This window comes from Gadus morhua, chromosome 9, assembly GCF_902167405.1.
Source record: "Gadus morhua chromosome 9, gadMor3.0, whole genome shotgun sequence".
In the NCBI taxonomy this organism is placed as follows: Eukaryota; Metazoa; Chordata; class Actinopteri; order Gadiformes; family Gadidae; genus Gadus; species Gadus morhua.
The window spans coordinates 366184-380000 of record NC_044056.1 but is presented as its reverse complement, the minus strand read 5'-3'; the positions used below and the strand labels follow the sequence as shown (position 1 = coordinate 380000).

Below are 13817 nucleotides of genomic sequence, written 5' to 3'. Positions count from 1 at the left end.
TGCTTTCCAAAACATATTTTGGAAACCCTAAAGTGTTCTTTCTTATATAAATACAATCATTATAAGCCCTGTCTCTGGAATGACCTGTTTTGCTTTGCACGCTCTTTATTTACGCCTATCTCTTTCAGTCAACCGTTCCCCGCTCTTCGATTGGAGGAGATGGGAGTCTTGGGAGAGTCAGCCCTGCCATGGAGGCTATAACCCCTACCTACAGATACGTACCAAGCCCTGTAATATTGAGATGGCACTGCACCGCACGTACAAAAACAATCGGCTGCAGTGTTGGAATCCCGGTCAATCCTTTCAAAGCCAGGTTTAAATTAGTTTTGGAAAGAGCAGGGGAAACCTAGGAATTGAACAGACCAGAAACCTGAAGCCAGCGCTAGCCGAAGGGTGAGCGTTACAGGTAGTTAGTTGACTCCTGGCTCGGGTTAATGTTAGTGTATGCACCTATGGTATGCATGGGGTCCCACAAGCAAGCACACGAGTATGCACGAGCATGGTACTTAGCACAAGCAAGACATAGGCGTTTGTCCACCTGTAATAATTGTAATAAAAGTACCCAATCCTCCCCCAAAACCTGCCCCCATCTCTGTCTCTCCGATCCGTTACAAGTTCTCTGTCTCTGCTCTGTTTCATGTTTTCTGTGGTGTTATGTTATCCCAGAGTGAAAGAAAATGAGTCACACACACACACTGAAATGGAGAACATTGTTCTTCTACGCCTGAAGTCTCTCCTGTTTCACGTCCACGCTCTCTACAATGCAGCCTCTTAGCGCCATCTAGTGCTAAATGTACGAACTGTAAGTGTAAACGCTGAGTGCCACAGAGATAAACACCCAGTGTTTTCTCAAAGTTTCTGAATACATTGCGGTATGGCTTATAGGTAGAGCTGTTCAGAGTTACACATTTAGACTATTAGGCTACTTAAATGTCATTGTCTTTATTACTTTTTCTTTTTATAATCGATTGAAATCTTTAGGGCTAGCCTCGAGTTGAGCTAGGCCAAGGTGAATTGATAATAGGTCTATCTCGAGAGATTCGAGATTCTCACTCGAGATTTACATTTTGTTGTATTTAGCAGTTTATATCTCTATTACCAACTACGCTATGTTAAACTAATGAGTAAATAATTCTCATTCGCCTATATACGAAAAAATTTGGCCCCAGTGTTGCTTTGGGAACTAAAACGTTAAATGAAAACAATGCAACAGTCATACAAGAATAATTCAAGAAGATGAGAAATTAAGATATTAGATAGATAGATAGATAGATAGATAGATAGATAGATAGATAGATAGATAGATAGATAGATAGATAGATAGATAGATAGATAGATAGATAGATAGATAGATAGATAGAAGTAAAAACACACATATATATTGAAACATGTGGTAAAGTTAAACTTTAGAAGATGCTTTCGGTTCAGATACGACAACAGAGGCCTCTAGGAATCCACCCATGACATGACGTCACGGCGGGCTCTGACAAGCGCTGGTGCCGGAAGAAAAGATGGCGGATCGTGAGGAGCAGCTGTCCGATGAGGAAAAGGTAATATTCGGAATTTATTATTTGCATTGGTTTGTATTCTTGCGACGGTTTGAATTTTGAGTTGCCTATGCCTCGATCTTTCCATGCATGGGTCTAGCGTGATCCCCGTGCAAATAAAAGCGAAAATCAGGCCGCGGTGCTGCTTGTCTATTATTTTTAGCTCAACTTCCGCTCTATTGCGAACCCCGAACGGAGGGTCCTTGTACGGTGTTTACTCAAAATAGGAGCCGTGGACACACTGAAATGAACATTTGCTGGCCATTCAATCGGTTACCAGCTTTCGAACGGCAAAGCGGTTCTCACGGTGTCTTATGTCGTTGTCGTGAAGTTCTCAGATCGTTTAGTTAGCCTAGCCCAGCCCGATACATGCCAGATAGCTCACTTGCTAATACGCCCTTTTATTAAACGATAGTTAAACGATTTAATCGTAGTTTTAAGATGTCCAAATGCCCCCGCACCATGATGTCAACCGTAATGTAATGTACAGTATGTGTATATATCTTGCATGACATTAGGAAAACATTCTGTAAACTGTCAAAGTACTTCACTAGCCCTCAAATAGCTTGTAACGTCACTTGTTCACAGTAATACTACATGGCTGTGCGTTCTTGATCCATAACATTAATAATTTGAACTGTCTGCACTGTTTCGGTAGTAAACATGTCACATAGTTGCAATCAACGAACGTATGGTTTTGTTCCCCCGCTGTCAGGAGATTATTCGGATTGTAGCACCATAGTGGCCAATGGGTGTGGTTCCCTCATCCTCATCGTTGCTATGCTCTGGCCATTAGCTACTAGTTGGATTTAAAGTTATGAGGTGCGAAGATGTTGATGAACCATATTGTGGTGGTGTTATGTTCAACCTTACATTGCCTACCCCTTGATTGTATTGCTCTTGCACTTTCAAAACAGAATAAAATGGGATACCAGGTTGGTGTATAGATATTTGCTGAACAGAAAACTTTGACCAAACTACGTTATTTAATTGACGACATATGTAAACACCACTATGGTAAACTATATATAGGCTTGTTGTTGTATGTCAACTAGATCAGAACAAGACTCATTGACTTCTCAGAAAAACAGAGCAGGAAGTTTGCCTTCAGCACTTATGGTTCTTAAGTCACCAACACTCTTTTCATAGCCAAATAAGGATGCATACAGCTATAGTAGCACCCAACCGCAGGGCCAATTCCACTTTATGTATTATTGTTCAGATCTCTTGGCTACAAAACAATGCATAAAGAAAAGTCTCATATCTATTTTGTTTCTGAAACTGAAATTGTCCCGTAATTAGAGCTGAGAGAATAGTGATTTAACAAACCGCACTGACCAAACTGGTCTGTAAGCAAACTTGTGTTAACAGCCAATTAGTAAATGAGTAGATCCAAGTAGTAAATAAACTTAAAAATAAACAAAGTAAGCTTTAAGCATTCCTATATTTTCTCTTTGTACACTTTTAAATGTGTAAGTTCATGGAACATTATGTCACAAATGCAACCTAGTCAAAAGCATGTCTAACTATTTAATTGAAACATATTGTCTGCACTGCAGTCACGAGCCCTAGACATTTAATGTTACGACAGAGGTATCTTTAGCTTCTACCTAGAGGTAGGGAGAGGTAAAGCCTAACTAGAACCACATAACCAACCCCCAGCACAGCATTCTAACAGAAACCCATGGTAAATGTAATGAAAAAATATATTTTGATTGATAACCTCAGTGTTACGAGTCTTAAATGCATTTGTTTGACGGCGGAAGGTCTTATTTGACCAAATTGTTTGTGCCACCTGAAAGGGTATTATTGGCCTCTCCGTACACTTTTTTATTCAATTGCGGTAGCTAATTGTTGTCCAGTAAATATGGATATTGGAGAGACACTTTTAAAAAAAGTAACCCGTTCCCATGCTTGCTGTTGAATTATTATGATTATTGGTCATGGGTTAGGTCAGTTAGTAATGATTTGGTACTACACACGTCGCATCGTTTATAGAATGCTTCTAGCTTTGGTCACACTTATGTAAGAGAACCTTCACATTGTGTGCATGAGCATGTGGTCCTCAGTACGGCCCGGTGTTGGTTGGAGGAGAGCTTCAGTGGGCTGCTGGTTGCTGCATGCAGGACATGCTAATGCAAGGCAGCAGACATACCATAAACCATACAGCGCTGGCTGCTTAGAGCTAGGCAGCAGTGACAGGGAGGGTCAGGGGGAATTGGAGGTTTATTGTCATATGCTGTGCACACTACAGTGTACACTACCTTTTATCCTCCCATTGACCTCTATAAAGGTCCAAATGCAATACATGAATCAGTCAGCTCTTCAGTTCCCCGTGCTTATAGCAGGAGAGGACACTGGGACTCCCGTACTTTGAGGAATCCTGTAACTGTTGAGCAGATCTTTGGAATCTAGGCCCTGAAAAAAAGTATGGTTAACTTTTTCACGCAAACGTTTCTTGTGCGGGTGATTCATCATCGAGCTTAATTCGCACCAAAATTAAGATACTTCAACTCAAGCAAATTTGTGTCGTTCTTGCAATTGGAATCACGCACAATTCGCATAAACCGCGTCCTGCTTGCTAATCGGCGCCAATCCGCCGGCTTGGCTTTTGGTGTGAATGCACCTTTAGACACTCATTTGTGTACACATTTGTTCCATGCGTCTATCAAGCCCAGCTGCCTTGTGTCTTGGTAAATATATAAGAAATACAATTCTTGCCAGTACTCTATCAGCAGATAATTAAACAGTGCAAGGCGATCTTGGCTGTGTTTGATGAACAGAAGCCCCCCATGGGGTTCTGCTGCTGCCACAGGATTCAATGAATGTCTTTGGCCCCTCTTCTGGGTCCCCGTCCAGGTCCCCAGAGGAGCGCTGGGTCACGCTAAGTGTCATTAGTGCAGGGTAGCAGGGGTGTTTGTAGGGGCCAGACCGCCGAGTGTCTACAGCCAGATGAAGGTAACTGCAGAGATTGTTCTGACAAGTCTCAACAGGCAGGAGATCGGCGCATTCCCCCCAGACTACGCCCCCAACAGGAACAATAGGTCCCTTGGAGCACAGATTCTGTTCACAGAGCTATAAATCTAGGTGGGGTGGTTGACCTGAAAATCACTTTGTGGAAACGTTTGTTATAATGTTGACCACCATTAGACAATTTCACTCTATCAGTAAAATCAATTGCTGTTTCTAAATCGTTAGTCCTGTGGATAAGATAAGTCCTCCAGAGGTGCCTACATTTGACTTTATGCTCTTAGACCAACTTTTGTTCCTTTTTTTGTTTTGAAAAAACCTCTTGGTGCTAATATCGCCTTCCCGTAGCTCAGGATGTGGTTGTTTAAGCTTGCGTGAAAATCATTCTACTAGCCCTATGATGTGGCATTTCGTTTAAACGACACCATGAGTGTGTCTTTTCAGACTTTGTGACTAATAGGTGTGGCATTCTGAAATAACCTGGCTGGAAGGCATACTGATAGATTGATTTTACAATCACAATGCTAACATGTTTAGCTATTTTAATCTCTGGGTCAAGGATCAGTTGACATCATCTAGGTAACTTAGTTTTCTCTTATTCTCTATGTTTTTGTGTCATCTAAACCATGCAGGGTACTTTCTACGTATTGAAAAAGGATGTCATTTATGATGTGGAACACCTTTTCAATGCATTTTATACAATTCTCGCTACTAAACTTACTGCAAGTTGGACCTTTAATAGAGCCACCGCCCGCCCTGGGAGGTGCTTACTATTAGACTGCACAGACCCCATCACATTACCTAGGCTATCAAACGAATAAAGAGCTTGCATCTCGTCTGCCCATTCTAACAACCCCTCTCTCAGATCTGCTCCACAGCAGCAGGGAGGTATCTGAGGGAGGGAACACCTTTAGGTACTGCTTGGAACAGGATCATTCATGTTCCTGTGTGAGTCACTGTTTTGGCCTAAGCACTGCTCATTAGCAGGAATCAATCTACAGCTCTGAGGGCCGGGACCTGGGACACACACGGCTAATAAGGACCTATGGGACGCACAAACTAGCACACATACTCAACACAAACCAAGGCAAAATAAACAACTCGAATCAACACATTTGATAGTCCTTTGATGTATTCTTATTTCCTAGTGTTTGAGTTGTTCATCTTTATAGTATTATATATTAATATGATATCATTACTTGTAATCATCATTATCATTAGCCTTTAGAATACTGAGTCACTCAGAGAGTGAATGATACATTTTCGTGCCCATATATGGTGGTGAGTCACAGGGGGGGAGGGGCGATGGTCTCGCTGTCAGTTTGACATGTGACCTGGAAACGGGAAGTCTATGCACAGAAACAGAATAGAAGAAAAAAAGAGATGTCTGCAAGAGGGGTAGATGCTGAGTTTCAATTTGGCATAATCAAACTCGACCTAGTTGTTAAAAGTAGTATTTTCCTGTATTCAGGCAATAAGCTTGGGTTCTCCTACCTGCACCCACTGCAATCAGCCATGCATAAAATAATGCAATTTGAAAAAAGTTTGAATTTGAAATTATGAGTGCTGTAGTCAACCAAAGAAAATCTTGGTTGTATTGAATCAACATGCTCTTCCATAGGGATTAGCCGGAATATCCGGATAGGTATTCAAATCTCAATTCAGTATTCGTTTTGTTTTGTTTTTCATGAAGAATTGTTCTGCATATTCGGGGACTGCGGTTAGAAGGCTTGGTTACATTTCATCTGAATATCCCAGTCATAAAATATTTATCTAAGGGCACTAGACGTCTGAGAACGCTTCATGTCTTCAGTTGAGGTGAGCAGCCCTCCTCAGAATGGCCAAATATGGGCTGCCCTAGTTACCTTTCTTTAGTTTTGACTATTCAAACTATTTCACCATGTGGAACAAGTCCACAATACACAAAAAAGCTCCACGTGTTGGTTATTAAGTCAACATGCATAAAACGGGTAGTGATGTTTTTTCTTTTATGGTGAACCGTTCCCCATAATGGTGCCTGTATGATTAATCAACCGATAAATAGGCTTAGTCCTGCCGTGATATGCATTCAAAACTTTGCACAATGTTCTAACCACCACCTATTTGCTTTGTGATGAAAGGAAATAGGCCTACTCTCATACTTTGGAAGCCATGTGTGCTCAGAACCTTACACCCCATTGAAACCAAGTCGAACTCGGACAGATGGGTGTATCAGAAAGCCACTGTCTGTTGTGATATTGTTGTTTTGTAATTTTGCGTTCAACGATCAATTGATTTAAAAACTCAATTCGGCAGTAGTGGTCTCCGTGTCCTACGTTTACAGGCAGTAAAAGATTGATAGTATGAACTGACTTTTTTTCTTTCTTTTTTTCTTAACCCGATATTTGGACATTCGATCATAAACCAAACGTACATACAGCGCTTGGTATAATGTATTCTTCAACTCTTCTACTACTAATTGATTGGTGGATGAAAAAAACGAAAACAATCTGCTGGTTATCTTTAGAATAACTAAATCGGCCACAGTGCACTGAGGGCACTCTAGCTACCCGGTAGCGTCACTATCACGTGGAAGTCTTGATAGAGGGCGTGGTCGGTTTCCCCGTACCTCCATGGCCTCATGGGAATTTCATTGAGGAAGCAGTTGTTTTGTTTGCGGTCAGTTTGGATTAATTGAGTAATTATTAATTTCTTCAGGCAGGAATAAACTGAAAACACATTGCTGAAGCATATAGTAACAAATAGCTAAACAGCTGCTGATAAGAATGTAGGATGGGATAAAGAGGGAAAAACAAAACATACACACAATGTTCAGAAAAACAAAGACTTAAATCTTTAATTCTGTACTTTATGTTTTGTTTGACGTGTCTCTATACAACAGAGCACGGCAGTAGCTCTTGGCCATAAGAGCCACGGAAACCCTTATTTTCCAACAAGCGGAAAGTGGGCACTTTCCTGGTTGGATTGTGAGCAGTGTGTTTGTGTCCTGTGGATGTAGTAATTAAATTAGTTGCTTGACGTAAATCTTTCGTCTTGTTTTTCACAGGTACGCATATCAGCCAATTTTGTCATCCACGCTCCACCAGGAGAATTCAATGAAGTTTTCAATGGTAAGTTTGTGTGTGTGTGTTTATGTCTCGCACTCTTGGCGATGGAACCAATGCAATCGTTTTCTGCTTAGCAAATACCTAGGTGTGTTTCACCTGTTCCGTTTTTTAACCGTACCTCCAGCTCTAATGAGTGTCCAGTGTTTCCCATACATAGACCATTGTGTGGTGCGGCGCCACAGAATCAACATCGAGCGCCACGAATTGATTCTGTCTTTTTTTTTATTTTTTTTTTATAACGTGATTTGGAAATCTAAAAATCGTAGGAGCCTTCCATGTCCTTAGACCTCAGTCGGCTGCCCTCCCTGACAATATGTGCATTGCATTCATTATTTTAGTTAGTAGCCTTGTTGTACCTAGTAGTATATTGTTACTATTTATTTTATATATTGGTTCAGGTAGGTCTTGAGTTTATTGGTACTTGAAATAAAAACCTCCAGCTTTAGTTGTCTGTTGCAATTCATTCCTTGAATGTCACAGAATCAAAAGTTCAGGTAAAAACGTCGCGTTAAGACTCCCAGCTCGTACCTGTGCATCAACAGGGCTGCGTTCCTCTAGTTGGCCCAAAGCCTCAACCCTCTGATGCCGTGTTTTGCTCCTCCCTGCAGATGTGCGATTGCTGCTCAACAATGACAACCTTCTCCGGGAAGGCGCGGCGCAGTGAGTCCTCTTCCGGTTCACACTCTCTGTTCTCGTCATTACTCACCACAACGCGCAGAGAAAAGTCCTCTGTTTCCCCAGAATATCTCATATTCAGTTTGAAAACTAAATTCTCCCGAAAATGTATAAAAAGTAAATAAATAAAATGTTGTGTATTCATGATAGGACCCAGACAAAATTCCATGGTTTAAAAGTGTAATACTACTGAATGTGTTTTGATGTTCAGCATTCATAAATGTTTAAATTAACCTGCAGCAAAATGAATGTGCTTCTCTTCTGTGTCTCTGTTTGCAGTGCATTTGCTCAGTACAATGTGGACCAGTTTACCCCAGTGAAAATTGATGGCTATGAGGAACAGGTGGGTTGGCACTGCAGTGCTGAGAAGAGCATATCGTTTACATTGATATTGTCAAAAAAAGGAACAGGAAGTAACTAGGGCTGAACGATTTGGGGAAATAATCTAATGCGAATATTTTGACCAATATTGCGATTGCGATTTAATGTGCAATTTTATAATTGATTAAGTTCCTTATGTTGTGTATTATTCACAAAAAAAGAAATAAATCATCATTCTTTAGTATGACCAACACAACATTGGAAGCAGTCAACATTAAAACTGCTCTTTCCTTTCGGCCAGGCCGATGTGTTGAGATTAATTTATATTATAAACTAACTATAAACTTGTTTTTTGATTTGCATACCCTGTTCTATAACATCTTGATTTCGATTTGAATTCCATTAATCGTTCAGCCCTAGCAGTAACGGCTGTTGGGCCAACAGTTCTGCCGAGGGAAGAGGAACCAGTAGGGTTTGAATTCAACCGTTAATCAGAACTCCGTGCCTGGCTGCCCCCTTGTGGCTGCAAATTTGTTTTAAAAGATACCTAATCGTCCCTGCATTTCTTCCTTTATCTTCTCCTGGGTTGTGTCTGTCTTCTCTGGGGAGAGTAAAGAAAAACAAAGAATAGCCTCTGACAGCTGACTATGATCTGTTGTCAACAAACCCGTCATGGGCCACAAAGCGGGCCCCTGGGGTGTTGAAACACGCTGTCCTTGTTGCTGGATGTTGCGCAAAGATGTCATCATGCTTGACCAATTCCCCTGCCTTGCTGCCTGGCACGTTGCTGTGAGGTTAATAACTCCCTAATCCTTCTGTCTAACACGCTCTGGGTCTCTGCCTGCAGGTCCTGATCACTGAGCACGGTGACCTAGGCAACGGCCGCATTCTCGACCCCAAGAACAAGATCTCCTTCAAGTTTGACCACCTGAGGAAAGAAGCCAGTGACCCTCGCTCCCACGACAGCGACAGCTCCATCGAGCCCTGGAGGAGCGCCTTGGACTCGGCCGTCAGGGCCTACGTCAAGGAGCACTACCCCAACGGAGTCTGCACCGTACGCCCTCTGCCGTTCCCCTGGCCTCTGGCTCATCTTCCCCCTTCTCTTCTCCACATTCACACACACTCTCTTGCATTTAAAAATGTATAGTATCCAATCCAAACATTTGTATACAAGCCTTCTCTCTCTAAAGTTGATTTAGATTCAAGCAAAGATTTATATATGTAATTACAGATCAAGAGATCTTTTTATTTTTCACATTGGAGGGAACAGATGCACTGTATTCCCGTTCTACAGTGCATCTCTCTCTCATTCTCTCTCTCTCGTTCTCTCTCTCTCGTTCTCTCTCTCTCTCTCTCGCTCTCGCTCTCGTTCTCGTTCTCGTTCTCTCTCTCTCGTTCTCTCTCTCTCGTTCTCTCTCTCTCGTTCTCTCTCTCTCTCTCTCTCTCTCTCTCTCTCTCTCCCCCCCTCTCTAGCCCTGTCGCCCTCCCCCCCCTCTCTCTCTCTCTCTCTCTCTCTCTCTCTCTCTCTCTCTCTCTCTCTCTCTCTCTCTCTCTCTCTCTCTCTCTCTCTCTCTCTCTCTCTCTCTCTCTCTCTCGTTCTCTCTCGTTCTCTCTCTCGTTCTCGCTCTCGTTCTCGCTCTCGTTCTCGTTCTCGTTCTCTCTCTTCCCCCTTCCCCCTTCCCCTTTCCCCTCAGCTTATGGTTGTATCTCCCTTATTAATGACCTATTTTACTTATTTTTTATTGGCTTTACCACTTCCTGTCTTTGTATGTGTCGGTATCTTTTAAGTTTTTGCATGGAGCGCAAGAATGAGCAGCTGTATCAGCTTGTTTTCATACATTCTGCAGGTCAGTAAGTAATGTATGATTTAATACATTTAATCATTGGATAAATATATTTTTTTGTGGGGGATTTTTTCTTTCTTCTCCCAACAGATTTATGGGAAAACCATTGACGGACATAAAACTATCATCGTGTGCGTCGAGTGCCATCAATTTCAACCCAAAAACTTCTGGTAAGATTGAAATGTTTTATTTTTTAACATTCTGTATTCATTTTCAGCAGGATTCATTCCACACTTCATGAAATGGGTAGCATGGGATTTATACATTGGCTTTGGCAGGTTATTTGTTCAGGAAACTTTTTATCGTTACCATTAACACTATCTGATTTGGCTAATTCCGTTTTAAACAATATGATTAGATAACCTTGCAGAGTTACAGAGGATTTAAGGAGGAGTTTGCCCATTGCGAAAATACGCACATAACAATGAATTCCTCTCAGTGTTTGCCCCTATTAGCCTGGTTGAGCTGTCCAGGATCTGGTTAATCTAATTGGATAAGGACTGTGCCAATCCTCTTTGCGGGTGTGTTTTACCAAGCTTATGGCTTGTTGTGGTAATGATCTCATAATACCATTATATGGCTACCACTTTGCCCTCATACACTCCTGCTCTCTCCAAGAAGCACAACTTTATTCAGAGTCGGAATGCAAGGGTTATTTGCATGGTGATCTTATGACTCTTGGGTTCCGGTATAGACTGTTCCACAAAGAATATCTATTTTCTTGAAGACCTCCATCTGACCAGAAGTTGACACATCGTCATGAAATGAAAGCATGTTTATTTCTTTTTTTTATCTTCAATGCATCGGTTCCTGGTAGGAGGGGAACTCGGTAACCTAATCTTCAATTTTCTCTTCTCAGGAACGGACGCTGGAGGTCAGAGTGGAAATTCACCATCTCTCCCTCTACCACCCAGGTGGCAGGCATTATGAAAATCCAGGTGTGTGTCAGTCCACCTGTATATGTGTGACAATACATTTGCATTTTAAACCCCGGCTGCATCATCTCAGCTATCGTCAACTCTGTGTTTTTGTTTAGTTTTGGTTGATTTTAGTTCTTTCTTCTTGGTAACTAAACATGCCTCCCCTCCAGGTCCATTATTATGAAGACGGCAACGTCCAGCTGGTCAGCCACAAAGAGGTGCAGGAGGCCATGTCTGTTTCTGTGAGTACACCTCACTGAATCAGGGTTGTATGCTTCCATGTGGACCCCAGAGCGCCTGAGGATGTACAGAAGAGAGACGTTCTGTAGCGTTCAAGTGTCCACCCTTCCAATGTGGAAGGGCTACGAGTCAGGCCTGGTCTATGTGTTGATATTCTTTCTATAGCTTTGAACTCAAGATAGTTTATAAAATATGTGGTTGCCTTTGATGAAAAAGGAAACCCGCCCCAGGCCAGGGACGGGGCGTTGATGAAACTTTAATCTATTTCAATTAAACGCACAAACACACACACACTGGAATTGCAGTACAACGGTATTCAAACACATTTTGAACAATGAATTCATGAATTGAACTGTGCATCACTCTGTCTCTGCCTTTGATCAGAATGAAGCTTCTACTGCGAAGGACTTCATAAAGATCATGGAGGCTGCCGAGAACGAATACCAGGTGTTTAACCTCTCCTCATCTGACCCTAGCTATTCATTTCTTGGAAAGGGTAGTTCTACAGAACACCTCTTTATTTAAACATTTATCTCATTGTGTACATTTCTTAATGAGTAAACAAAAGAATAACTGTTGAAATGGCCTTCAACGGCTCCAAAAGGCCCGGGGAATATCCCCGGGCCTCAAAACACATCTACTCTGTGACTAATCTTTGTCTGTTGAAACCTTGGCTACCTGGACAAGGTAGTCCGGGACAAGACTTGTTCTTTTCCATTTCTCTCTTTCGCTGTGGCTTGCATCAAAATAATTTACATGTTATTTTTCATTCTGTCTGTTCCCAACCCCACGCAGACTGCGATCAATGAGAATTACCAGACTATGTCGGACACTACCTTCAAAGCCTTACGCCGCCAGCTACCCGTCACTCGCACCAAGATTGACTGGAACAAGATCCTGAGCTATAAGATTGGAAAGGAGATGCAGAATGCCTAAAAAGCCCAGGATAGCGAGACAAATTCAGCCCCTTAACCCACCCAAGAAAAAGACGTCAACATTGCATGACTGGATAGTTGTATTGTCCATGTATGAAAAATTGATAAAACAGGCAAAATTTAGGTTTGGTCTTACACAAAGATGTCACATTACACTTCAAATGTTCACCGTTGCTTAAATTGTTGGGTTTATTTTTTTCTTTATGGAGATGCTGTTGGAACCTCTGTATATGAAATATAAAATCATGATCATATTGATAACAAGCGTTTTTGGAAGGTAATAATATAAGACATAGGAGAGGGAACAGGAACTCGTATGCAACTCCACCCTTATGATCACCTGTGCAATATTAACATTTTCTAAAGGCTTCCCCTTCTGTTTGACCTGCTGGGGAAAAAACTAAACAAAATTTGCGTTGGCAGGAAGAATTATATATATATATAAATGTCTATTTTTTTCTTTGTTCATATAACACATTGACTGAAAAAATAAAACACTGTTTACATTAGGTTACTGCCCCTTTGATTTTATTAATTGTTTTAAGCAAAGGGTGTTGCGTTGATGAGTTGGAAAGCACTATTGACCGGCCAACCACCGCTCCTCCCATTTGGTACAGCAGGGGGTGTCCACATCGGGGCCAACAAATTAATTGGCTACCCTGAATGCCACCCCTACTATATCTGGAATATAAATAAAATAGTAAATTCACGTAGTATACCTATAATAAACATTGTCCACATTGCCCTGCGAGGCTGTGTGTTGTGGTCTGGTGCCCCCTCTGTTAGGTGTACCACTCATACGTCAACCCTACTAAATTAGTCCGGACACGCCCCTGGGCAGTGCTCAGTGTTTCCCATATCTGACTTTTGAAGCTAAACTGCCTGTCAACGTAAAATTCAGCCAATTTAATTATTGATCAGCACATGGCGTTCTGACACCTTAACAAGCTTAATTAACCAATACTTAATAGCGAATTAACGTGCTTGATGTCCAATTTACAATTGAATGATAATTCACTCCCCTGCACATTGCATATTTTTATTAAAATGAATCCTTAATGTATAATAAACCAAGGCACATTGTAATATATACTGTATGAGACCTATTTGTTGGTTTGGTGATTTATTCCATGAGATTAATTGTAATTCAATCACAATTATGTTGCATTAAATGACAAATTTTCTAACTACTGACTCATGTTTCATAGTTTTACATTGACAGATTTTCACTTTATAAATAATAAAATAATATTAATGT

The 13817-nt window shown here is 41.4% G+C and overlaps 1 protein-coding gene across 1 annotated transcript; it reads left to right on the top strand.

The window, feature by feature from the left end:
* The first annotated feature begins 1404 nt into the window (after positions 1-1404).
* On the top strand, positions 1405-13746 carry LOC115550426 (F-actin-capping protein subunit alpha-2). Its single transcript, XM_030365437.1, has 10 exons — positions 1405-1550; positions 7564-7627; positions 8233-8284; positions 8579-8642; positions 9468-9674; positions 10555-10634; positions 11324-11402; positions 11555-11626; positions 12009-12071; positions 12420-13746. Exons 1-10 carry the CDS (start codon positions 1512-1514, stop codon positions 12558-12560), a joined length of 861 nt encoding a protein of 286 aa, XP_030221297.1. The 5' UTR covers positions 1405-1511; the 3' UTR covers positions 12561-13746.
* Positions 13747-13817: the final 71 nt, after the last annotated feature.